The 27,917-nt window shown below is 41.6% G+C and overlaps 1 protein-coding gene across 1 annotated transcript; it reads left to right on the forward strand.

Moving 5' to 3' along the window:
- Nucleotides 1–10,684: 10,684 nt before the first annotated feature.
- On the forward strand, nucleotides 10,685–24,337 carry LOC136653741 (vomeronasal type-2 receptor 26-like). Its single transcript, XM_066630621.1, has 8 exons — nucleotides 10,685–10,915; nucleotides 12,304–12,387; nucleotides 16,425–16,600; nucleotides 18,414–18,710; nucleotides 19,081–19,813; nucleotides 20,903–21,130; nucleotides 22,889–23,015; nucleotides 23,436–24,337. Exons 1-8 carry the CDS (start codon nucleotides 10,685–10,687, stop codon nucleotides 24,335–24,337), a joined length of 2,778 nt encoding a protein of 925 aa, XP_066486718.1.
- The last annotated feature ends 3,580 nt before the right edge of the window (nucleotides 24,338–27,917 follow it).

Here is a 27,917-nt window from a genome sequence, read left to right on the forward strand (position 1 = left end):
CTTGCATGAAGATCTTTCTAGAAGTAAATTTGCCATTCCTACATTTGCGCATCCGTGGGAAGCACAGTTGGGCTTCACTCAAATTATTTGGAGCCAGAATGGGGAAAAAATGCCAAGTTTCAGCAATCAGGCTCAGGAAGCCCTCTCTGTCTCTAACCTCAACTGTAAGTGCCACAGGAGATATTAAAAGCAGCAGCCTCCAGTCTTCTTGTTTTGGTACTGACCACTGTATTTCCCAAGGGACCTGGAGAAGATCTTATAGAAATAATGAGAATTAGATCAATGCAGCGCGTATAATCATCCTCTCAGGGTTAGATTTTGTCTGACGTTACACAAGAAGAAACAAGTTCCTCAACCTCTCAACAGAATAATTCTCTGGTCCTCCCCAGTGGGACATGAAAACATTAATTAGCTAGTGATGGCTGGTAGGAAGAAAAGCCACCAGAAGACTCCCTCCTGGACACCTCTTCCACTTCACGTTGAAAAAATTGATGAAGGGAAAAAGGAGGTAGAAACTGAAAATTGAAGTAATCAGAAAGAAGAGTTACACCCATAAAGGAGGAACAGTTTGCAAATGGTTTATCTGCAAAGCTGGAAGGAACAAAATCACATTCAGACCTTTGAGAGGTCTCTCTAAAACCTTTTAAATATAGAAATATATAGCAGAAAATTAGTTTTGTGTTTAGGTTCACACTAGAATGGAAAGTGTGCAGTGGGTATCAAAACCAACTTCTGCATCAGCTGTAGTACTGTGACTGTGTCTCTGACCTCCTGCACATGATTAAAGAATTCACAAGCCAAAGACCTACTTGGGACCTATGCCCCTAGAGCACCCCCAGCATCCCACACAGAGAGTAAATCTTGCTGAAATCAGAAGGTGTCTGATCCCAGGAAATTTTGGGGCCCTTTCCTTTCACTCCTGGGTCCCCTTTCCGCACTGGGCCCACGTACAAATTACCCCCTTCACCACCCTCTCTTGGGCACTGCCCCCCGCCTGGGATCTGTGGATCTGGTATGTGTAGATCCTCTTATCCACACTTCCCCACACCCCACACCCCCCACACCCCCACCTTTATGCTCATTACAGTCGTGCAAAATGCCTCTTGTTTTAACCTCTTGCAAAACTATAACCTCCTGCTTTAATAGACAAGCAAGCAAGTGATCTAGAAGGAAGTGAGAACTTCCTCTATGTTAACTTCCTGCTTTTGTTCACTTTCCCTTCTAGCCTACCTACCTGTTTGTCTGTTAAATTACAAGAGGCTGCCTGCCTGCTTGTCTGGTTAAAGCAAGAGACGTGCATAGCAAGGTTATGTGCATCAAGGGTTAAGCAAGTTGCTACCTGGGGAGGGAGCACTGCTGCCCACACCCCTTGGCATTGAAAAATCAGACAGCAGCCTCCAGGGGCTCTAAAAAGTTGGGGAACCTCTGGTGTACACCAGTGGCGGAGTAGAGACTCTCCAACAAGGATACTGTTCTTGGGTTTATTGGACAAAAGACCCAAATGTGGACTTGAAAGGGAACACCACAAATTTCGTAGTAACCATGAATGAAGTGTGCAAATGCAGTGTGAAAAGGTACTGTGAGTTGGGCTTCAATAGAAGGTAGAACTTGCCCTGCTCAAACTCAAATTTGCTAAAACAGGCAATTGTCGTGCAGCTGTGCCAGCCAGTCAAAGGCAAACAATTCCCACATTCTGATAGAGGCAGGAGACAAGGCAGCTGGAAACAAGTCACCATCTTATTCATACAAGTGAAGATCTATGGCAAGTGCTCTTTACAATGTGGACACCTGTGACAAAACTAGGATGGAATAATTCCAGTGTTTTCTTTTGTCGGCAAGACCCTTCTAGCTCTGGGCAGCAGATAAGTAATGTCAGCCCTTTCACAATTGAGGAAGTTTGTGACAGCATCACCCTCCTCAGGCTGCCCTGCCTTGGACATTGGTGAAGGACCATAGCGGTGGTCCCATCCCATTTCCCTTCCACCATCCAGCCTTGAGGCAGTGGTGTGAAAACTTCTTGCTTTGCTCAAAAATTTTGCCAGGTGCTCACCATTATTATCCTGTTCTTCCTTCTCCAACCTCCAACCTGCCGGATGTGATCAAAGCCAGGTGACTCAACACACAGAACCACAGGTTAGAATTATGGAAAGTGCATGTCTATGAAGCAGGCAAAAACAGTCTCCCATCTAACGCCAACCAGTGAGGCTAAGGCTCACACTTTTGGGGCACAACACAGGCAACTAGTGAATCCTATCGTTTTCCTCAGAATGGGTGGGTGGACATGAAATTATACATATGGTGATGATTTTGATCAATATTCTAGAAAGATTCACAAACAAGATCATGTCAGAAATACTTAGTAAACATGATCAAAGTCCATTATTCTATCTAAGTGAAGGGTAGAAGAGTGTGCCAGAAAGTCCACTACCCAGGTACTCCAGAAGATCATGTTCAAAAGTAGTTAGGACATCACAAAGCTGGTAGGAAGCATTGATGCATCCATCTACACAGAGTGAAATCCTTTCAAACCAGTTATCAGGGCAGACTCCTCCCATGGCAGAGTTTGAAGAAATTGGGTTGGACCAGGGACACAGAGAATGCTTGGCTGTTGGAAGTAAGAATGTTGGGATAACTTGTTCAGCCCAAGAGTAGGATTTGGCTGAATGACTTATCCCAACATTTTTGCAATCCTACCCTCGGGCTGAATGATCACCCCATCAATGCAAAAAGGTGCATGGATTGGAAGCCTGTGGTCTACACTTTCAGAAGGCTATTTAAAACAGCCAGGAATCAGGAACCGTCACTTGAATAGTAGTTCTGACAATGACACAGGCTCATAGAATGGGGTAAATTGTGAGCTAAGTCAGAAGTGTCTTGGTCACCATTTCTGATGTTTTACTATGTGCTTCTGTGCCCCAGAATAAGACACCAAATGGATGGAAGAGTTAAATGGTTGCACAACTGGTCCTTCTCCCATGCTGTCAATGCTATCCTTCTCTAAACCCAGGGATTGGGACAAAACCACCCTGAAGCAGATGATACATGGCTCATTTTGTCATAGCACAATGCTGTTTGGTATCCTCTTTAACACTGATGGCCAATCAGGTTGGGCACCAGCCAAAATACCATACTCATTATAGGGTCCATCTATAATTCCACCATTATAAGTTGGTGGAATGCCTCATCAAAGATAGAATCTCAAAACACATAGACGAACAAACCTTGCTGAGGGAGAATCAGCCTGGCTACTATAAGGGTAACTCTTGCCTCACAAACCTTTTGGAATTCTTTGAAAAGGTCAACAGGCATGTGGATGCAGGAGAACCCATGGACATTATATATCTGGACTTTCAGAAGGCATTCGACACTGTCCCTCACAAAAGGCTACTGAAAAAAACTCCACAGTCAGGAAATTAGAGGGCAGGTCCTCTTCTGGATTGAGACCTGGTTGAAGACCAGGAAACAAAGAGTGTGTGTCAATGGGCAATTTTCACAATGGAGAGAGGTGAAAAGCGGTGTGCCCCAAGGATCTGTCCTGGGACCGGTGCTTTTCAACATCTTCACAAATGACCTGGAGACAAGGTTGAGCAGTGAGGTGGCTAAGTTTGCAGATGACACCAAACTTTTCTGAGTGGTGAAGACCAGAAGTGATTGTGAGGAGCTTCAGAAGGATCTCTCCAAACTGGCAGAATAGGCAGCAAAATGGCAGATGTGTTTCAGCGTAAGTAAGAACATAAACATAAGAACATAAGAACAGCCCCACTGGATCAGGCCATAGGCCAATCTAGTCCAGCTTCCTGTATCTCACAGCGGCCCACCAAATGCCCAAAGGAGCACACCAGATAACAAGAGACCTCATCTTGGTGCCCTCCCTTGCATCTGGCATTCTGACATAACCCATTTCTAAAATCAGGAAGTTGCGCATACACATCATGGCTTGTACCCCATAATGGATTTTTCCTCCAGAAACTTGTCCAATCCCCTTTTAAAGGCGTCTAGGCTAGACGCCAGCACCACATCCTGTGGCAAGCAGTTCCACAGACCAACCACACACTGAGAAAAGAAATATTTTCTTTTGTCTGTCCTAACCCGCCCAACACTGAATTTTAGTGTGACCCCCCCCCTCAGGCGTCTCTTTTCTAGGCTGAAGAGGCCCAAACACCGTAGCCTTTCCTCATAAGGAAGGTGCCCCAGCCCTATAATCATCTTAGTCGCTCTCTTTTGCACCTTTTCCATTTCCACTATGTCTTTTTTGAGATGCGGCGACCAGAACTGGACACAATACTCCAGGAGTGGCCTTACCATAGATTTGTACAACGGCATTATAATACTAGCCGTTTTGCTCTCAAAACCCTTCCTAATGATCCCAAGCATAGAATTGGCCTTCTTCACTGCCGCCGCACATTGGGTCGACACTTTCATCGACCTGTTCACCACCACCCCAAGATCTCTCTCCTGATCTGTCACAGACAGCTCAGAACCCATCAGCCTATATCTAAAGTTTTGATTTTTTTGCCCCAATGTGCATGACTTTACACTTACTGACATTGAAGCGCATCTGCCATTTTGCTGCCCATTCTGCCAGTCTGGGGAGATCCTTCTGGAGCTTCTCACAATCACTTCTGGTCTTCACCACTCGGAAAAGTTTGGTGTCATCTGCAAACTTAGCCACTTCACTGCTCAACCCTGTCTCCAGGTCATTTATGAAGAGGTTGAAAAGCACCGGTCCCAGGACAGATCCATGGCGCACACGCTTTTCACCTCTCTCCATTTTGAAAATTGCCCATTGACACCCACTCTCTGCTTCCTGGCCTCCAACCAGTTCTCAACCCACGAGAGGACCTGTCCTCTAATTCCCTGACTGTGGAGTTTTTTCAGTAGCCTTTGGTGAGGGACCGTGTCAAACTCCTTCTGAAAGTCCAGATATATAATGTCCACGGGTTCTCCTGCATCCACATGCCTGTTGACCTTTTCAAAGAATTCTATAAGGTTCGTGAGGCAAAACTTACCCTTACAGAAGCCATGCTGATTCTCCCTCAGCAAGACCTGTTTGTCTATGTGTTTTGAGATCCTATCTTTGATGAGGCATTCCACCATCTTACCTGGTATGGATGTTAGGCTGACCGGCCTATAGTTTCCCGGGTCCCCCCTCTTTCCCTTTTTAAAAATAGGCGTGACATTTGCTATCCTCCAATCCTCTGGCACCATGGCCATTTTGAGGGACAAGTTGCATACCTTAGTCAAGAGATCTGCAACTTCATTCTTCAATTCCTTAATAACTCTTGGGTGGATGCCAACAGGGGCCGGTGACTTATTGATCTTTAATTTATCAATGAGGTCTGAAACATCTTCTCTTTTAACCTCTATCTGACTTAACTCCTCGGTCAGGAGGGGCCGTTCGGGCAGCGGTATCTGCCCGAGTTCTTCTGCCGTGAAGACAGATGCAAAGAACTCATTTAATTTCTCTGCCATCTCTAAGTCTCCTTTTATCTCCCCTTTCCCTCCCTCACCATCCAGAGGGCCAACCGCTTCTCTAGCGGGTTTCCTGCTTCTAACATATTTGAAGAAGCTTTTATTATTCCCCTTAATGTTGCTGGCCATACGTTCCTCATAGTCTCGCTTGGCCTCCCGTATCACCTTCTTACATTTCTTTTGCCACAGTTTATGTTCCTTTTTATTCTCCTCATTAGGGCAAGACTTCCATTTACGGAAGGATGCTTCCTTGCCCTTTACGGCTTCTCTAACTTGGCTGGTTAGCCATGCGGGCACCCTCCTGGATTTAGTGGAACCCTTCTTTCTTTGCGGTATACACCTCTGCTGGGCCTCTATTACTGTTGTTTTAAGCAGCCTCCATGCACTCTGGAGAGATTGGACTCTTTTTACCCTCCCTTTCAACCTCCTTCTAACCAGCCTCCTCATTTGAGGGAAGTCTGCCCGTCGGAAGTCAAGTAAGTGTAAAGTCATGAACATTGGGGCAAAAAATCAAAACTTCACATATAGGCTGATGGGTTCTGAGCTGTCTGTGACAGATCAAGAAAGAGAACTTGGGGTGGTGGTGAACAGGTCGATGAAAATGTCGACTCAATGTGCGGCGGCAGTAAAGAAGGCCAATTCTATGCTTGGGATCGTTACAAAAGGTATTGAGAACAAAACGGCTAATATTATGCTGTTGTACAAATCTATGGTAAGGCCACACCTGGAGTATTGTGTCCAGTTCTGGTCGCCACATCTCAAAAAGGACATAGTGGAAATGGAAAAGTTACAAAAGAGAGCGACTAAGATGATTACTGGGCTGGGGCACCTTCCTTATGAGGAAAGGCTACAGTGTTTGGGCCTCTTCAGCCTAGAAAAGAGACGCTTGAGGGGGGATATGATTGAGACATACAAAATTATGCATGGGAAGGATAAAGTGGTTTGAGAGATGCTCTTTACACTCTCTCATAACACCAGAACCAGGGGACATCCACTAAAAGTGAGTGTTGGGAGAGTCAGGACATACAAAAGAAAAAAAATTATTTTCTCAGCGTGTGGTTGGTCTGTGGAACTCCTTGCCACAGGATGTGGTGATGGCTTCTGGCCTGGATGCCTTTAAAAGGGGATTGGACAAGTTTCTGGTGGAAAAATCAATTACAGGTTACAAGCCATGATGTGTATGTGCATCCTCCTGATTTTAGAAATGAACTATGTCAGATGCAAGGGAGGGCACCAGGATGCAATGCAGGTCTCTTGTTGTTTGGTGTGCTCCCTGGGGCATTTGGTGGGCCACTGTGAGATAAAGGAAGCTGGACTAGATGGGCCTATGGCCTGATCCAGTGGGGCTGTTCTTATGTCCTTAACTACAATTCCCAGAGAGCCTTGCAGGTCTCTTGTTATCTGGTGTGCTCCCTGGGGCATTTGGTGGGCCGCTGTGAGATACAGGAAGCTGGACTAGAACGGCCTATGGCCTGATCCAGTGGGACTGTTCTTATGTTCTCCTGTTCTTAGATTAGCACTGCTGCCAGCTCCATCTTCTTTTTTTATCACCATTTTATGCAAAGTGAAGTGGAGGAGGTGTAGAGGAGGGAGTCTTCTGTTGGCTCTTCTTCCTGCCAGTCTTCACCAGCTAATGAACGTTGTGACATCCCACTGAGATGGACCAGAGTATTATTCTGCTGAGAGGTTGATGAACATGATTTTCTTTTGCATAGTCAGACCAATTATAATTTGAAGCAGGTGATTATACACCCTGTACTTATCTAATTATCTTTGTTTCTATGGCTTCTTCTCTAGGACCATTGGGAATTACAACTGTCAGTACCAAAACAAAAACTCAGAAGGCTGCTGCTGTTAAGATCTCCTGTGGCACTCACAGTTGAGGTTAGAGACAGAAAGGGCTTCCTGAGCTGGATTCTTAGCAGTTGGGGGTTATGTTTTACCCCTTTCCTGTAATGTGTTTCATAATATTAAGACAATTTGTTAGTTCTTCAAATTTAAAGAACCTTAATCTATATGGAAAGGAAGTCCAAGAAATGGTGCCAAACTATTAATTTGGAATTTATTAATTTGTGAGCCACTAACTCTGACTCACAGTGTTTCGTGTCAGCATTCTTATGTGCCCCTGGTCATTCTTGGTTGATGCAGAATAATCCTGCCATAGAGAGAAGCCTATATAAAAAGTTTAGAGGATTTCACATCTGCATTATCTTGAGAATTTCCTGGTTATTTTTGGGTCTCCTTCGAAAGAGAGCCAAGTCATGGTGTTTCTGGCATACTCATGTAGTAGCATCTTCTTCCTCCCTTCTCCATGAAGCACCTGTCATTCTCGGGGGGGGGGGGCCTATGGAGAGATTTGATATACCCAAAGAGAAGAAATAGGCTGCTTCATCCGCCCTCCCCATGAGCCACGGGGAACATCCTCTTGAGACACTGTGATGATGCAGGGGCTTCTGAGTGTGCTTTGTAAGCAGTAGTGACACGGGTCATTTGGCTAACACAGCGGTTCCCAATCTTAACATCAGAAAAATGGAAGTGGGTTTTGGAGTCTTCTACAGGACATTATGTTGCCTCAGAAGGCCAGTAGAGTGGGTCACCAGCCAGGGACGACCCAGAACAAGATTCCGGGGATGCCAAATCTGGTTCCAAGTTGGAGCCATTTGGATGCAAGGGCTGTTGGTAGGGCCCAACCCACAATCCACCTCACATGGGCTCACAACCCACCAGGGGGCAGAAGTGAGCAGTGGCAGCAATCCTGTTTTTCCATTGTATACAGTAGCACTGCTGCCATCTCCACCTCCTTTTCTCCTTTGCCAGTTTCTACATTTTGAAGTGGGGAAGGGGCACAGCAGGATGGGGGTTGGGTGTCCAGCTGGGCACACACACAGGGGCAATGACAACAATGAGGATGCATCATTTGCCCTCGAACCAGGCCTGGTAGGTGTAGATATGATCTGTCATTTGAAATGCATTGAGTGTAATCAGAATCAAGGTGTCTCGGGAGGCGGAGCTAATAGTGCAGTAGCAGTGAACTTGGAGGGCTGTCCGGGTGATCTGCTAAATGGATGTGTTTTCCAAAGTTCCTCATTTTTGAGGAATACTTCGTTCCCAAGAAGAAGGGACGAAGGCTGAGAGCTTGAACCAGGATTATCTTTTGAAATGGCAGTTTCAAATATATACTGATTTTTCTCTGTGCTGGAGCACATTCCATCCCAGACAACATCTTGGATAGATCTGGAAAGCTGAGAAGACTCCCCCCCCCACGGCCCACTAGATTCAACATGAAAGCGAACTTAGGTTTTAACCATGAGTAATGAGATCATTAAATTTTAATTGAGAAGCTCAAAAGAGGGAAAGATATCTTTAAGACCGTTTACGTTGGCTGGCAGCCACCCAGAGGGGAGAAGTAGCAAACTCGAAAGTTAAAAAGCCCCATCTGGAGTATTCTTTTTCCTTAAAAGGGTGATTGGAAGAAAAGAAGAGAGATAAGAAGGAAAAAATAAAGGAAGGTTATGTAAATCACCCGATTGTAATGGTATACATGCAAAAAGAATAAGCAACACTTTTAATAGCTTGAAGGATTTTACTTTTGTTTTTGTTGCAAGAGGCTTGTAATTGGATTCAGGCCTGGTGTTGCAGGAGGCTTGAACTGGATTTAAAACTGAGCATTTAAAGAGACAGTAATTTGACTTGATAGTGTTATTGATTGGAATTGGAACTGGATTCAGGCCTGTTGTTGCAAGTGGCTTGAACTGGATTTAGAGCTGAGCATTTAAAGAGATAGTAACTTGATTTGATAGTCCACCTCTTTTGAAGACTTGGATCTTTTTTTTTTTGTTGGAGAAATCTTGGGACTATAAAATTTGGATTAGCCTTAAAAGAAGGTGAAGCAAGAATAAGACTGAGATTTGAGACAGAGCTTTTAAAGACTCTTTGATTTGAGCTGATATTGGAACAGATATTGGTATTGGTTTGTCTTAAAGTGGATTATGGATTTTTCTTTTTTTTTTATATCGAATTTGGGGATTAGCCTTGCAAGAAGGTGAAGTAAAGTACCCCTTTTTGGATATAACTTGGGGTTTAGCCTTACAAGAAGGCAAAGTAAGTTTGAGGATTAGCCTAGCAAGAAGGTGAAGTAAAGTATTTTTTTTTTTTTAATAAATTTGGAGATTTGCCTTATAAGAGGGTGAAGGAAGAAAAAAGACTGGGGGGGACTTTTTAATGTTAGATTAATGACTTTTGTCCTTTTCTTTTTTTTCTTTTTTAAATTTTGTATTGGTAATTTTGTGAATTTATTGAACTGTGATTATGATGGTGTTTTGTATTGTTTTGTTTTGAGATATTTGAGATATTGAGAGTGATATTTTAAGGGACTAGACAGATCAAAAGAGATAAATAGCAAAAAGGAAAGAAAATGATATCAAAAAAAGAAGTTAGTAAGACTACGTTGAAGACATCACCATCGGTTGGATCACAAATTGCTACATATGCAGCCATGGAACAAAGGAGAGAAACTCAGGCTTCACTATTTGACCTGATGAAAGATTTTAGATATGAGATGAAAGAACAGATATGCAATCTCTCCGACCAAATGAAGCAGATAAATACTTCTTTGATAAATATACAGGACCAGATTACAAAAAATAAGCAGGAAGTTAAAAATTTAAAGAGGGATACGAAGAAAATCAATAATAGTATGGAAGAGATGGAAAAGAGAATGGATAAAATGCAAAAGCAAAATGAAGAATTAGAGATTTCTGTAATGAGACATGAGATGGAGAAAGCAGCATTTATTATTAGAATACAAAATTTTAAAGAAAAATCCCCAGAAGATATTAGAGGTCGAATGGAAGAATGATTGTCAATTGAGTTGGAATTGGAGGAGAATCAGGTTAAAGAGATGATAGATATTGTATACAGGGTCAATTCTAGGTATGCAAGACTAAATAAAAAGCCAAGAGAAATAGTGATGAAATTTATGAAAAGAGCTGCAAGAGATAATATATTAAAATGATTGGAAGAAAAACAAAGAATAGTCGAGGGAGAGCAAGTGAGAATTTTGAGAGAAATATCCTGGAGAGTTCGCCAAAAGAGAGCAGCCTATAGAAACTTTGCTGCAATATTAAGAAGAAATAATGTGAAGTATCGTTGGCAAATTCCAGAAGGTCTTCTGTTTGTTTATGAAGTGAAAAGATTTAATATAAACTCAATGATGAAAGTTCAACAATTTTTATCAAAATATGGAGAAAGTCTGGGAGAACAAAACAGGGAATTCTCAGAGAAAGAGAGCACTTCCTCTCAAGAAGAGGAAGAATCCTCAGACCAAATTCAAAATGAACAGAATGGAGGAAAGGGAAAAAAGAAAAAGAAGGAGCAAGATACAGATGACAGCCAAGAACAAGAACAAGAAGAAGCACAGGGAGCAGTAGGAGGAAGAAGGACCGTACAATAAGACAGAAAATAAGTAGATTAACAAGAAAGACAAAACAAATTTCTAAGTGAAAATGGCTGAATAACAAGTGAAATTTTTTTCTGTAAATATTAATGGATTGAATTCTCCTCAGAAGCGTAGAAGAATATTTCATCAATTATATCAAACCAAAGCAGATGTAATCTGTATACAAGAAACACATATTAAAAAAAATGATGCTAGATTTCTTAAAAATAGAAAAATGGGAACTTTATTTTTTGCCTCAGACTCAAACCAAAAGAAAAGGGGGGGGTAGCTACATATGTTAACCCCAAATTAGAACCCGAATTGAAATGGCAGTTGGAAGATGGAAGAATTTTGATTGTAGAGATCTAAGTTGAAACAAGGAAAGCATTAATTGTCAATATTTATGCATCAAACACCCATCAAGATAAGTTTTATAGAAGACTACATGAGAAACTAATTACGGGAGAAGATAGGGATCTTTTTCTATTCGGAGATTTTAATGCGGTCTTTCAAACTAAATGGGACAGAAAATTTAATAAAAGACCTTTAAAAAGAGGAGGAACCCTACCCAGATATTTTCTGGAAATGGCAGAATTACAGATGATTGATACATGGAGAACACAATATCCAGAGAAAAAACAGTTTACATATTATTCAAATTCACATAACTCCTGGTCTAGAATTGATATGTGTTGGGCTTCAGTATCCAGTTTAGATGGAATGTTTCAGTTGGAAATTTTACGTAACATATATGCAGACCATAATCCAATTTCATTAATGATAAATAAAAAATTAAGGAGAAATACTTGGAAGTTAAATACAATTCAGTTGAATAATCAGGAATTTTTGAATCAAACGAAAACAGAAATGGAATTTTTTTTTAAGACCAATTTTCATTCAGAAACTAAAACACAAATGGTCTGGGATGCAAGTAAAGCATTCTTTCGAGGATTAGTAATTAGAAATCCAGCGAAACAAAGAATTGGACAAGAGAAGAAAATGAAAGCTCTTGTACAAAGATTAGAGACTGGCGAAAAGGAATTACAGAAAGAATCTACAAATCAAAGAATCCAGCAAAGAATTAAGAAGATACAACATGAAATTAAAATATTCCAAACCCAGGAAATGGAGAAGAAATTGAAAATGGCAAAACAGAATTTTTTTGAAAATGCAAATAAACCAGGAAGATGGCTAGCCCATAAGCTTAAAAAAGAAAGACAAAAAAATCATACAGTATTAAGACATTGAAAGATTTGACTGGGAAAGAAAAAACAGAATTAGAAAAGGAACAATTACTTTGATACATAAACCAGACATGGATGAAAAAGAAATTAAAAATTATAGACCCATCTCGCTTTTAAACATGGATTATAAAATTTTCGCTTCAATTTTAGCTACAAGATTTAAAAAAGGTATTAAATCAGATAATTAAAGAAGATCAAACTGGTTTTTTACCAAAAAGACAACTGAAAAACAACGTGAGAATGATAATAAATATATTGGAATTTTTTGAAGCCCATCCAGATAAGAAATTAGCTCTAGTGTTCCTAGATGTTGAGAAGGCCTTTGACAATTTACATTGGGACTTTAATTGTCTGCAAGGATTAGATTTTGGTCCAAAATTTATCAAGATGATACAAGGAATATATTCGGACCAGAAAGCAAGGATAAGAGTAAATGGAGAATTGATGAGAGAGATTAATATTCAACAAGGAGTAAGACAAGGTTGTCCACTTTCACCATTGTTGTTTATCTTGACATTAGAAATACTGAATAATGTAATAAGAGAAGATGAACCTGCTCAAAATTAAAAGTGAAGAATATAAATTACATGCGTTTGCAGATGATCTGGTATTTATTTTGGAAGATCCACTCAATTCCATGGAATTTTTGATAGAAGACTTAAAACAATATGGAGAAGTAGCAGGTTTAAAAATAAATTACCAGAAGACCAAAATGATACTTAAAAACATAAAAGACAATGATATAGAACGATTAAAGGCATTTTGACAACAGATAACAAACAGAGTAAAATATCTAGGAATTACAATTACAAAAAAGACAAGTACATTAATGGAAGACAATTATATCAAATTAATGAAAGAAATAAAAAAAGATTTGGAGAAATATAATAAACTGCAACTATCTCTAATGGGAAGAATAGCTTTATTGAAAATGAAAATATTACCAAAATTAATGTTTTTATTTCAGACTATTCCAATTATTTTGAAGAGATCTTTTTTTGAAGAAATGAACAAAATTACTACAAAATTTGTCTGGCAAGGTAAAAAAAAACCGAGAATAAGACTGAAATTATTGCAAGAAGATAAAAAAAGAGCAGGATTTGGACTACCAGACTGGGAATTATATTATCAAGCAGCAGCCTTAAACTGGATAAAAGATTAGGGATTTTTATTGAACGCAAAAATTTTAACATTAGAAGCACACTGTAGTATTTACATGCATAGGCACTAAAGTAAGATGTCTTAGCATATTTGGCATCAAGGGCAGTTAGGCACGCCTGCGCAGTTGAGCACACTCAACCAACCTTGAAAATATGTTGGGTCATTGAACTCTGTGCCTGTGAGCAGCAGAAAGTTATAGAAAGAGCTAGCCTTGAAGATGTTGTGAAGAAGTCATATCTAGGAATGTGTTTGTGGGTAAGCTAGAACTAGCTAGTAGGCAGCCAGTTTGAATTTTAGCATCCTTGTGGAAATTTCCCAAACTACGTAACCTTATATCATGTGTTTTGAGACTTAATAAAAAGCTGGGTCAGGAGCTGGGAGAACTCACTTCACTTCTCCCTTGATTTCATTCTTGCTCCTGCTTCCAGCACTTTCAACCTCTCTGAAACCTGTGTATGTTGTCTAATTCTTGCTATGGCTTCTCTGCCACACCAACGCAGCATCTCAGGCTGCTCCTCAAGGAGCACTGAAATGCTACAGCACACGATTTACAAATAGGCTGGCATGTGTTCCACTTTTATGATAAAGTTAAACAGCATGGATATTTTAAACAACACATTTTAAGAAGGTCTTTAATTTGGATATGGGGTCAGATAAAATATAAGATATATTTTAAATTATCTAGATGGATAAAACCACTCGAAATAGCAACCAATCCGAACTGGATTAAAAAAGATCAAAAAAACCATACAGTGAGTTGCTGAATAATAAAGGAGAGATTTTAAGTAAGTCTGAGTTAGAAGAGAAAGGAATAAAGCTGGACTGGTGGAATGAAATGCAAATAAGAACAAGATTACGAGAAGACCAAAAAATAGGTCTATATGAAGAAGATATAAGTTTTGATAAAATATTTTTGATTGATGAGGGGAAGTATATAAGAAAAATGTACAGTTTTCTCATGGAGATGAGAATGGAAGATGAGATAGTTAAAGATGCAATGGTGCGTTGGACAAAAAATTTTGGATATAATATATCAATGAATGATTGGAATCAAATTTGGAATACAAATATCAAGATAACTAAAGCAGTGTCTTTTAAAGAGAATTTATATAAAATGTTTTATAGATGGTATTTAACACCAGAGAAGTTAGCAAAAATGTACTCTGGGTTATCAAATAAGTGTTGGAAATGTAATGAGCTAGAAGGAACTTTTTATCTTATGTGGTGGACATGCGAAAAAGCAAAGAAACATTGGAAAATGATACATAAAGTGTTGCAAGAGATATTGCATTGTGTATTACCATTCAAACCAGAAATATTCCTCCTAAATGTGATATCAAAAATTAAAGACCAATCTAAGAAACAACTTATTGTACATATTGTTACAGTGGCAAGAATATTGTTTGCACAAAAATGGAAATCTATAGATGTGCCAACTAAAGAAGATTTAATAGATAAAATCTATGAAGTAGCAGAAATGGAAGTTTTAACAGAAAGAATGAAAGAGAGAGATTTAGATAGAGTAGGAAAATAGATTTAGATAGAGAAAGAAAAAGTTTTTTATGATTTTTTAATGATTGAGTAGATAAATTTAGTTAGATAAAATTGAGTGTTTCGTAAAAATCCATTTTTTATATTGATAAATATGTGAACCTTTGTATTGATGATTATTGTGTTTTTTTTCTGTTACATCATTACAACTCAATGATGTATGTTGGAATCTGGGGCCAAACCTTATGTATAACCTGTGTTGTACCCTACCCAAAGTTAAACCTATTTCCTTTCCTGTATCTGTCATGAATAAATAAAATATATTTAAAAAAAAACAAAAAAAAACAGAATCAAGGTCTCTCTCTCTGTCTCTGTCTCTGTCTCTCTCTCTCTCTGCACACGAGCACTGCAGTTTTTTGGTACGCAGCCCCATTCTGGAAGGAAATTGACAACGTGTTTTACAGCTGATGAACTGAAAAACAAGAAATGCACGCATCTGGATTTGGTAGTGGCAATACTCTGTTTATTCCTCTGCAAGAGAGGTTCCATTTTGATTTCAAAGAACAAAACATGGGAGTCCCTGATATCCACAAGAGATGTGTTGCTGGGCCCCCCCGAGGAGAGCTCCCATGCCCCCCCACTCCACTGCCATTGCTTATGTCCACTACAGTTGTGTGAAATGCCTCTTGCTTTAACCAAACAAGCAGGTAAGCAGCTTCTTGCCATACCTTTATGTTCAACAGAGAAGCAAGCAGGTGATCTAGAAGGGAAAGTGAAATTCTCTATGTTAACGTGAACCTAAACAAGAAGCAGGAAATTAACTCTCCTTCCAAGAAATGAATATATAGGTAATGGGTGGGGGGTATGGGGAAGCAAACAGAAGTGCATTTGCCCTTAAGAAATCTGCCAATACCAAGGGGCAGCTGTAGGTGTTGTTTTTTTCCCTTCCATTTTTGCAGATAACAATTTGCAAACTATTTCTCCTTTATGGGTATAACTTTCCATTCTGTTGACTTCATTTTTCCATTTCCCCTGATTCACAATTGAGTAGAGTAGCACTGCTGCCCGCTCCACCTCCTTTTTTTCCTTCACCAGGTTCTTCAAAGTGAAGTTTAGGAGGTGTACAGGAGGGATGATTCTGGTGGCTCTTCTTCCTGCCAGTCATCACCAGCTAATGAATGTTTTGATGTCCCACTGAGGGGGACCAGAGAATTGTTCTGCTGAGAGGTTGAGGAACATGTTTATCTTCTGCATAGTCAGACCAATTATAATTTGAAGCAGGTGATTACACACCCTGTACTTATCTAATTATCTTTGTTTCTATGGCTTCTTCTCCAGGTCCCTTGGGAAATACAGTGGTCAGTACCAAAACAAAAAGTCAGAAGGCTGCTGCTGTTAACATCTCCTGTGGCACTCACAGTTGAGGTTAGAGAATTCCTGTGCCCGAATGCTGAAACTTGGCATTACTTGGCATTTTGGCTCCAAGTAATTTGAGTGAAGCCCAACTGTGCTTCCCACGGATGCTCAAATGTAAATGGGGAATGGCAAATTTACTTCTAGAAAGATCTTCATGCAAGATGGTGGCATTTATGATATTAATATTAGTCCTCTTGCCTCAGACAGACTGCAAGTTGCTCCTTCGTAAATGCAATGTTTGTGAGCCTCTTCCTATTGATCACCAGTATTATCAACCTGGAAACTTTGTCATTGGTAGCATCATTGCTCAGAACTACTTGTTTTTAAACAAAGTAGCCTTTGAAAAGCGTCCTTCTCCTGAACACATTGATGGCCTTGTGTAAGGAATTGCTTTGCTAAATATGTAAGATGGGTAAAATTTAGCTTTGGTTGATTTATGGGGCTAAACCAGAAATCTTATTTAGAATGACAGCATAGCCCTGACTGCCCCACTCAATCATCCATCGCCAGCAATGTTTCTGCAGCTTGTTCAGATAGGAATCCAAAACATTCCAGGCCATTTTCTGTAAGCACTTCTCTGCAGACAGCATGGATTGTTGATGAAGAACTCTCTGGCTACATAGCAATGCCGTACAGCATGTCATTTTGCATGTTTATATTCCAGAAATATTTTGCATGCAAACTTTGTCAAGATATTTAGAATACATCTTGTTGCTAATTGTCGCATGAATTGTTGATTAAGAATTTTCTGGTTATACAGCAATGTCAGCTTTTTTTTGCATGCTTATCTTCCTGAGATATTTTGCATGCAATCTTTCTCAAGTTATTTAGAACATATCTTGTTGCTATTTTTTAAAAAGGTATTTTTCAAGTTTTCAGACATGCTTTTCTTTCCACGCACTATTTGGACATTTATTTTAAATATTCCAAGTGCTAAATATTTGAAATGCTAAAATAGTTTAGGCAATATTTAAGCATTTATTACATTTTCTGTTTTACCCATGAACCTGCAATAAAGACACAAAACAAAGTCGCTGAGTTAATCAGGGCCACTTTATTTATTTTGAAATACACAGCAGGGCAAAACTTAACTTCCCAAAATGTGCGTGGATCGGACTCTGGGAGAAACAGTCTCAGGGACGAATCCCATCAAACACTCCAGGGCCGATGCAGCTATGCCAAGGGGGGTATGTGTGGCATTCAGTGTTGGGGCGGTCATGGAGGCCTCCTCAAGATAAGTGAATGTTTGTTTCCTTATCTAGGGGCTGCATTGCAGCTGCATTGGTGCTGGGAAGTTGGATAGGGTTGAGCCCTTAGCCATCTACCTTCTCCTTTAGGGGCCAAGCGTACTGTCTGACTCAAGACTGCACTGAGTCCAAGACTGAGTGTGCCTGTCATAGCCAACCCTTCTGAGTTGAGGCGGCTGAACTGGAATTTATCCACCAGCCAGGCCATAAGGCTCATTTCCTTCTGCCATCCAGGGGATTTCCAGTCAGCCTCCTTGAGTTGGTCAAGCATCAGAAGAGTGGTACTGGCTCACCCTCTGGCCGTGCATCCTCAGAATGGACACCTGATGCTCATTCTTACCTTCTGCCCCGAACGCTACCAGCTAAAGTGACCTAAATGGGGACAAACCTAACTGAAAACACCGGAATGCCCAACTACGGTCTGGGGTAGGCAAAAAGAAAAAAGAAAAAAATGCCAATTACAAGCCAATTAGCAGTTAAAAAGAAAAGCTCCTACCTGGTCTTCAAAGAACAACCAGCTAGTCTCTGACTATAGAAAGGGTGGATGAGCAAGGATGCTGTCTGGAGATGACTGAGCTGCTGAGTTGCATCTGCTCCTGGAGCGCAAGAGTGTCCCGCCTCCCCACAATATTCCCCCAGTCATAGGGCACCTCTGATATGTGTGCTTAAGGAAGCTGGAACAAAGATGCCAGCATGCAAATGGCATGCTAACGGTCTCTTATGGTTACTTTTAAGTATTGAAGCATTAAATGTTTGTATATCTGTTTTAAGTAGGAGCGTCCAAAGTAGTTCTACCGCCTCATATAAAGCCCAAAGTTCTGTTTTGTATAATGATGTCCATTTGCACTTCCCTGGAATACGACCATGTGCTGTATTGAAATGATACTGGGAATGCCACATTCTGAGGCAGGTGCACTTTAGTGTATCATATAACTGTCATTGCAGGGTGCTGACTCAACATTACCAACACATCATGGCCTTGGTCTTTGCTGTCGGTGAGCTGAATGAAAATCCCAAGATCTTACCCAACGTCACCCTTGGTTTCAACATCTATAACAGTCAGTTAAGTATAGTCTGGATCTACCAAGCATCTCTGGAGCTCCTCTCCACACGAGGTGGGTTCATCCCTAACTACAAGTGTGATATCCAGAACTATCCAGAAGCAATCATTGGAGGACCTAGCTCTTACCTTCTTCGCCACATGGCAACCATTCTTAGCATCTACAAGATTCCACAAGTAAGGTGTGCAGTTAGAACAGATGCAATCTAGATGCCCAACTACTGAGGTCTTTTGTGTGTGTGTGTGTGTGTGTGTGTGTGTGAGAGAGAGAGAGAGAGAGAGAGAGAGAGAGAGAGTGCATAGCAACCTATCTCTGAAAAGCAGCTTACAATCTGACATGGATATTCTATTGTTTGTGATGCATCACTGTAGCTCACATGCAAAGTAGTTTTAATTTTGAATTTTTTTCCCCTGAAAATAATATTTTATTTAGCTCACATATGACGCTGCTCCAGTGATGGATAACCAGATGGAAGCTGCTTTCTTCCACTGCCTGTTCCCAAATGGAGCCCATCAATATAGAGGGATTCTTCACTTGCTTCTTCATTTCAGCTGGATATGGATTGGGGTGATCTGTGCAGATGATGACCTTGGAGAAAAGTTTATACAAGATGTGCTTCCCACGTTTTCCCAAAGTGGTATTTGCTTTGAGTTCATAGAAAAATTTCCACCAGGAAGTTTTTCAAATAACTTGGTTGAAAAAATGGACAACTGTCTTGGGCTATATAATATTGTCATGGGAAGTACTGCCAACGTGGTAGTCATTCATGGGGAAATTCATACCACAATAATCTTGAGATTGATGCTTGAAATTCCAGTATTTGAGGATGTACCCATGAAGAGGAAAAGCAAGGTCTGGGTTATGACAGCCCAGATGGAACTAATGTCACTTCCCTTTCAAGGAGGTTGGGACATCCACTTCATCCACGGTGCTCTATCCTTTGCCATTCATTCAAAGCAGGTGACAGGATTCAGCACATTTCTCCGTAACAGAAAACCAACCCCAGAAAAAGGAGATGGTTTTATCAGAGAGTTTTGGGAACAGGCATTTGGCTGTGTGTTCCCCAACTCCAAGGTGGATGGGGAAATCTGCACTGGGGAGGAGAAGCTGGAGACTCTGCCCGGCTCTGTTTTTGAAATGAGCATGACCAGCCACAGTTACAGCATCTATAATGCAGTCTATTCTGTGGCACATGCTTTGCATGCCGTTCAGTCATCCAAATTCAAGCACAGAGTCAAAGCAAATGAAAAGAGATGGAATCTGAGGAATCATCAGCCTTGGCAGGTAATGTCCTGAGCATATTAAAACGGGGGTGGCAGGGCTATCCTTTCCAGGTGTACTACAGATCCTACATCACAAGCAAACATCTCCTTTCAGAAAAGCATCCATGTGTCAGGACTTTTCCAGGTTCCATCTTAAAAATAAAGCAGCAAGTGGTTCTGCTCATATTAATTCCTTAATGAACTTGATTAATTTGGATATGGATGACTGTAATTTGTTTTTGAACCTTCTGACATTCTCAACTACCAACATATGAACTGAGATAAAAACTGCATGTTCCTTTGTGATCATCTTCTATGATTTTTCATTATCAGTGTAGGTTAAGTTAATCATACTAAACTATTTCTTGAGGTAGAGGTAGTGTGGATACCTGAAGTCACTCCTTTAGTCTGCATGGAAATCTGATGAGGGCATCTTTAACTTTTGGGGGGAAGATTGTGAAGACAGACCTGTTCATCTTGGGAAGTCCAGCACCTGAGGAACCTCATAGGAAGGGGCCTTTCTCTTTCCACAAATTACGTGGTGCAGAGGAGAGCAGAACAGGGGCGAGGGGGAAGGTAGACAGGGGTGGGTTTGGCAGCAGTAGTGTCCGCCAAATTCAGCCCCCTTCATAGACCTCATTCCCTGACCCAGGTCCACAAGGCACATGACCGAGTAGATCCAGCTGAGCCTCAGAGACTTAACCCTGAATATGGCAACAAACGGAGGCAACAATTCCATCTGCAGAATGCAGTGCAACCTCCTTATAATCACATAGAAGCAGCATTGTATTTTCCTCTTTGTCGTTCCCCTTTGGGACTAATGATGAATTTACCAGTTTCTAAATTATGATGTCATCTCCTCTGTGTTTTATTACTTATGTTACTGTATTCAGTGCCAGGGCTATGACTGGCACCATGCATATTTTGCTATATTCATTTAATTCATTTAATTTGAGAGTTTTTGTGGCACTTAATTTTTGCTGCTACTAGGAATTCTGTTCCACTTAGCCTGGTTCAGGCTTTCAAGAAAGAATCGTCTACCTGGCAGGTGACCAGTTTGTTGGATATTTGCGTTGTTTTGTACAGCTTGTGATTTTTCCTCTCATCTCAGCTCCACTACTTCCTGAGAAGTCTCTCCTTCAACAACAGTGCTGGGGAAATGGTTTCCTTTGATCCCGATGGAAATTTAGCTGCTGGATTCGATATTATCAACTGGGTCACGTTCCCAAACCAGTCCTTTCGCAGAGTCAAAGTTGGGAGGATAGAACCTAAGGTTTCAGAAGACATCTTGCTTTCTATTGATGATGATGCCCTTGTATGGCCCAGCAAGTTTAACCAGGTAGTTGGCAACATGTGGAGACTCTCTCCAGTTATTTCTGTCATGTGAAAAAATGATTCACTATTCAGAAACTAAACAAATGCTCTGCCTGTGTCCCGTCAGTTAGCTGAGATTCCTTCAATTATTATTTCTGATACTTCATTTTCAATTAGCAAAAACTGGAGGTAAGGGAACATTCACTTCCTTATCTTGGAGGAAGCCTCCATTTCCCAAAGGGCTTTTCCAATGGGTGTCCTTGGTTCTGTAGCAGCCATTTTGCTGGTGGAGAATTAAGTAAGGGTTAGGGAGGAAGTATATGGTACTGGTGCACAGACATTCTGCTGGAAACCTCCCTGCTGCCCCCATTCTATCTCGCACTCTCCCCACCCCAACAAATTCCACATTTCTTCTGCCCCCACCCCCCCATTGCCAACTCATTGATTCCAGCACACAATGACCTCTCCAGTGGCCCTTGACCTGGAGTCTCCAGTAGCCTTCATTTGACCTCATTGTGTTTGCGGCCAGAACTTCCCTTCTGGTGCCACACTCACAGTTCCTATCTAGAGTCCATTTCTGTACCAATCAGGCTTGTTTAATTTTGCATTGAAATATGCTACTAGGAGTAACCTGGATTGAGTACTTACAATTTATCCCAGGAGAGCATTTGTTTTCTTTTGGTAGGTATAGTTAGAGGAACCCTTTTGGTAGGTATAGTTGGAGGAACCCAAGTTTCCAAAATGTGTATTCATATATCATCCAGGATCCATTCTCAAATTCCACAAATGTCTGTGCTTTTTTGGACAAGCATGTAGACACCCTTCTAAATCTGTTTGTTTGGTAGCTGGGGGGGGGCACTCTGGGGGAACTTGGCTTCCTTTTCCTGAAGGTATCCAATCCTGAAGCAACCAAGGATCCCTTTATAGCAGATAAAGGACAGATTCACTGCTCACTGAATTGTTTTGCCGCATCTCAAAAAAGACATAGTGGAAATGGAAAAGGTGCAAAAGATAGCGACTAAGATGATTACGGGGCTGGGGCACCTTCCTTATGAGGAAAGGCTACGGCGTTTGGGCCTCTTCAGCCTAGAAAAGAGGTGCCTGAGTGGGGGCATGTTTGAGACATACAAAATTATGCAGGGGATGGACAGAGTAGATAGAGATATGCTCTTTACACTCTCACATAACACCAGAACCAGGGGACATCCACTAAAATTGTGTTGGGAGGGTTAGGAGAGACAAAAGAAAATATTTCTTTATTCAGCGTGTGGTTGGCCAATGGAACTCCTTGCCACAGGATGTGGTGATGGCTTCTGGCCTGGATGCCTTTAAAAGGGGATTGGACAAGTTTCTGGAGGAAAAATCCATTACGGGTTACAAGCCATGATGTGTATGTGCAACCTCCTGATTTTAGAAATGGGCTATGTCAGAATGCCAGATGCAAGGGAGGGCACCAGGATGAGGTCTCTTGTTATCTGGTGTGCTCCCTGGGGTATTTGGTGGGCCGCTGTGAGATACAGGAAGCTGGACTAGATGGGCCTATGGCCTGATCCAGTGGAGTTGTTCTTATGTTCTTATATTTTGACAGCAACAAGATATGGGTTTGGAGAAGTGCTGGTTCTCTAGTCAGTTTCAGTTTCTGTGACTAAACTGCTTTACAAGCCACTTTCCCTTTCCTCATTAATCTGGGTGAGCAGCAAACGATTTCTCAAATCTGACCATTGAAAGTGAAAACATACTTTTTGCATCCCAACAAATCCTGTTTTTTTTCATGATTGGACAGGCACAGCCCCTTTCGCTTTGCAAAGAGAATTGTCATTCAGGATACAGAAGGACAAAGGTGGAAGGGAAACCATTTTGCTGTTATGATTGTCTTCCCTGCCCAGAAGGGAAAATTTCAAACAAAAACGGTAAGACATTAAATGTATTGTGTTGATCAGATTTATACTGGTTGTCATTCTTAATTGCCCTAAGAATTAAAAATGTGTACAGAATGCAATGCTGGTGATTGCTGCTAAGAGGATCCAGTCTGATAAAGCCAAACTGATTCATGTAAAACTTTATGTATTGTATTGCACTTCTCTGACACAAAACATGATATTTGAGTATAGCCTGACAAGATGGAGGTAGTGATCTCTCCTGGCTTGTGATATTTGAGGAGAGAATATCCTTCTTCGTTTGCCTCAATGGTCTCAAGAATTGAGTTCTAAAATGCATGAAAGGAATGTTTTCTTTGAATATTCAACTTATTTGGGGCTTTATAATATTCCAATTTATGCAATTCATCAAACATTGGGATGCCATATTGAAAGTCATGCTTTGTTTTCCAGACACGGACCACTGTTTTCAGTGTCCAGAAGACCGCTATCCAAACAAGGAGAAGGATTTGTGCATTCCAAAATACATTGTATATATGTCTTACGGAGAACCTCTGGGGATGAGTTTAGCCATCTTTGTCCTCATCTTTTCTTTTGCCACTGCTGTGGTGCTGGGGATTTTCATTAAGTACAAGGACACTCCCATTGTCAAAGCCAACAACCGGAATCTCACCTACACTCTTCTCATCTCCCTCCTGCTTTGTTTTCTTTGTGCTTTACTGTTCATTGGCAAACCTGAGATGGTGTCGTGTCTCCTTCAACAGACTGCATTTGGTGTCATCTTCTCAGTGGCTGTTTCTTGCACATTGGCCAAAACCATGATTGTGGTTCTTGCTTTCATGGCCACCAAACCAGGTTCGAAGATGAAGAAATGGGTGAGGAAACCACTGGCCTGTTACGTGGTTTTCACCTGCTTCCTTCTTCAAGCCATCCTTTGCACTGTGTGGTTGGCAAGTTCTCCTCCATTCCCCAGTCTGGACATGAACTCACTGACTGCAGAAATGGTACTGAAATGTAACGAGGGCTCAACTCTCATGTTTTACTGTGTGTTGGGCTTCCTGGGCTTCCTGGCTCTCATCAGCTTCAGTGTGGCTTTCCTGGCCAGGAAGTTGCCAGACACTTTCAACGAAGCCAAGTTCATCACCTTCAGCATGCTGATATTTTGCAGTGTTTGGTTATCCTTTATACCAGCTTACCTGAGCACGAAAGGGAAGTACATGGTGGCTGTGGAGATCTTCTCTATCCTGGCCTCCAGTGCTGGGTTGCTGGTCTGCATCTTTTTCCCCAAATGCTACACTATTGTAGTGCGGCCTGATTTGAACAGAAGAGAACTCCTGATAAGAACACTTAAGTAAAAACAGCAAAAATGCATAAAAAGAAATAAAAATTAAAATTGAAAAATATTTATACAATGGAAATTGCTAATCCATTCACAGTCATGACTCTTTTAAGCTTCATCCATGTGTTGGTTTTCTAATGAGGAATTCAGCCCCTGCTTTATGTGTCAATGTCGTGGAGATAATAGCTTTAATCTAGGAGTGATCCTGCTTTAATATAGAATATATACATTCTCCAAACCTCTTTACTTCAATAATATTAATGTAGGGGAAAAAAATCAAAGAGTGAGTGTCAATGGGCAATTTTCACAATGGAGAGAGGAGAAAAGCAGTGTGCCCCAATGATCTGTCCTGGGACTGGTGTTTTTCAACCTCTTCATAAATGACCTGGAGACAGGGTTGAGCAGTGAGGTGGCTAAGTTTGCAGACGACACCAAACGTTTCTGAGTGGTGAAGACCAGAAGTGATTGTGAGGAGCTTCAAAAGGATCTCTCTAAACTGGCAGAATGGGCTGCAAAATGGCAGATGAGTTCAAAATCAAAATATTTTTATTTCTTAACTGTCATGGGTTGTTTTACCCCTTTCCTGAACTGTGTTTCATAAAGTTTGGACAATTTGATAATTCTTCAAATTTAGAGAACCTTAATCTGTATGGAAAGGAAGTACAAGTAATGGTGCCAAACTGTTAATTTGAAATATATTAATTTGTGAGTCACTAACTCTGACTCACAATGTTTCATCTCAACATTCTTATGTGCCCCTGGTCATTCCTGGCTGATGTGGAACAATCCTGCCATAGAAGGGTGCCCGTATAAGTAGTTTACAGGATTTCACATCTGAATTATCTTGAGAATTTACTGGTTACTTTTGTGTCTGCTTTGCCAGAGAGCTAAGTAATGGTATTTCTGGCATACTCATGCAGTATCATCTTCTTCCTTTCTTCTCCATGAAGCACCTGTCATTCTCCGCAAAGCACCTGTGATTATCCAGGGTGCTATGAAGAGGGTTGATAGACCCAAAGAGAGACATAGGCTGCTTTTTCCAACCTCACTAGGAGCATCCTCTTGAGACATTGTGATGATTCAGGGGCTTCTGAGGGTGTTTTACGTACAAGCAGTAGAGGCATGAGTCTTTTGGCTAATACAACAGTTCTCAAATGTAACATCAGAAAACCAGAAGTGGGCTTTGGAGTCTTCTACCGTCCATTAAGAGGCCTGAGAAGGTCAGTAGAGTGGGTCACCAACCTGGTACGACCCAGAACAAGACTCCAGGGCTGCTAAATCTGGTTCCAAGTTGGAGCCATTTGGACACAAGGGCAGTTGGTAGGGCCCAACCCACAATCCACCTCACACAACCCACTGGAGGGGTTGTGACCCACACTTTGGGAAAGGCGGGGCTAGCACATACTATTGCTCTCACCAAGATCTAAGGCACCAGATTTCAGGACCTCAGAATGAATGTGGTCCCACCTGATTGCACCTTAATGGTAATGAATGTTTGCTGACCCACCTGACTGGACCTTAACGGTAAAGATGTGGTCAAACAGCTATGCCCTGTGTTGATATGAACCATCCATCATCAGCTTTTGGCTGTTTTTGTTCCACTCATTGGGCTTAGTCATTGAGCAAAGAGGAAGACAGCAATAGAAAATCATAGATGTCACGGGAATACGAGATGCTGTTTGACTGTTCAATTCACCCAGTGTCTTATTCTGGGGCAAAGCAGTGAACCACCAGAAATGGTGGCCAAAACTCTTCTGACTTAGCTCCGAATTGACCTAATTATATGGGCTGGTCCGGGGCTGTAACTAGCATTCTAGGGGTGGTCCCCACTTTATAGCTGTCATAACTTGCCTTCTGGAAGCGCAGACCATGTGTACTCCAGTTTTCCCTCCAATTGTGAGGGGCTTCATTTCATGGAGAGTCACTGGGGGCACAGTGGAAGCTGCTGGGGACAGCACCAGGGGCAGAAGTTAGCAGTGGCAGCCATCCTGTTCTTCCATTGCATGAAGTAGCACTCCTGCCACCTCTGCCTTCTTTTCTCCTTTGCCAATTTCTTCTTTTTGAAGTGGAGAAGGGGCACAGCAGGATGTGGGAGGGATGTCCAGCTGTACACACACACACAGCGGGGACAACAACAAGGAGGATGCATCATCTGCCCTCGAACCAGACCTGGTAGCAGCAGATTGTTTCTTTCGTTGGAAATGCATTGAGTGTAGTCAGAATCCAGGTTCTCTCTCTCTGCTCACTCGCACTGCTCCAGCACAGCCCCCGTCAGGATGGAAATTGAGAATTTCTTTTACTGTTGAGGAACTGAAAAACAAGCTTCTTGAAAGACAAGAAATGCAAACCTCTGGATTGAGTACTAAAAATACGGTGTTTACACCATGGCAAGAAAGGTTTCATTTTGATTTCAAAGAACAAAACAGGGGAGTCCCCGATCTCCACCGGAGATATGTTGCTGGGACCCCATGAGGACACTGGAAACTGCGGATGAGAGGGAGCCCCATCTCCACAGCCCCCATGCCCCCAATGCACTCCACTACACTTGTATATATTCACTACAGTTGTGTGAAATGCCTCTTGCTTTAACCAAACAAGCGGGTAAGCAGCTCCTTGCCATGCCTGTATGTTTAACAGAAAGGAAGCAGGCAATCTAGAAGGGAGAGTGAACTTCCTCTACGTTAATGTGAACCTAAGCAAGAAACAGGGAGATAGAGAGGAAATTAACTCTCCCTCATAGATATGAGCATATAGGTAATGGGTGGGGGGTATGGGGAAATATACAGAAGTGCGACTGCCCATAATAGATCTGCAGTTACCACAGGGCAGCTGTATGTGATTTTGTTCCTTCCAGCTTTGCAGATAACAATTTGCAAACTATTTCTCCTTTATGGGTATAACTTTCCTTTCGGTTGACTTCATTTTTCCTTTTCCCCTGATTCTCCACTGAGTAGAGTCGACAGGGAGAATGCTGAGGGAGAATCAGCCTGGCTTCTGTAAGGGTAAGTCTTGCCTCACTAGCCTTTCAGAATTCTTTGAAAAGGTCAACACGCATGTGGATGCAGGAGAACCCATGGACATTATATGTCTGGACTTTCAGAAGGTGTTCAACACGGTCCCTCACCAAAGGCTACTATAAAAACTCGACAGTCAGGAAATTAGAGGGCAGGTCCTCTCCTAGATTGAGACCTGGTTGAAGACCCAGGCATCTTCTGGGTCATGCCAGGCTGGTGACCTACTCTACTGGCCTTCACAGGACACATAATGTCCTGTAAAAGACTCAAAAACCCACTTCCGGTTTCCTAGTGTTAAGATTGGCTGTGTTAGCTAAAAGCACCCACAGAAGTCTCTGCATCATCACAGGGTCTCAACTGGCAGCTCCCAGTGGCTCATGGGGAGGGTGGATGAAGCAGCCTATGCCTTCTCTTTTGCTCAAACAACCCTCTCCATAGCTGGCTGGATAATCACAGGTGCCTTTGTGGAGAATGACCTCTGAGAAGGGTGGAAGGAGATGCTACCATTGGCATAGCTAAGGGGGTAGCAGTTGCACTGGGCATCAAGCTTTAGGGGGGTAACAAGCTGAGCTTGACACTAGT

Source organism: Tiliqua scincoides, chromosome 5 (genome assembly GCF_035046505.1).
Source record: "Tiliqua scincoides isolate rTilSci1 chromosome 5, rTilSci1.hap2, whole genome shotgun sequence".
Lineage (NCBI taxonomy): Eukaryota > Metazoa > Chordata > Lepidosauria > Squamata > Scincidae > Tiliqua > Tiliqua scincoides.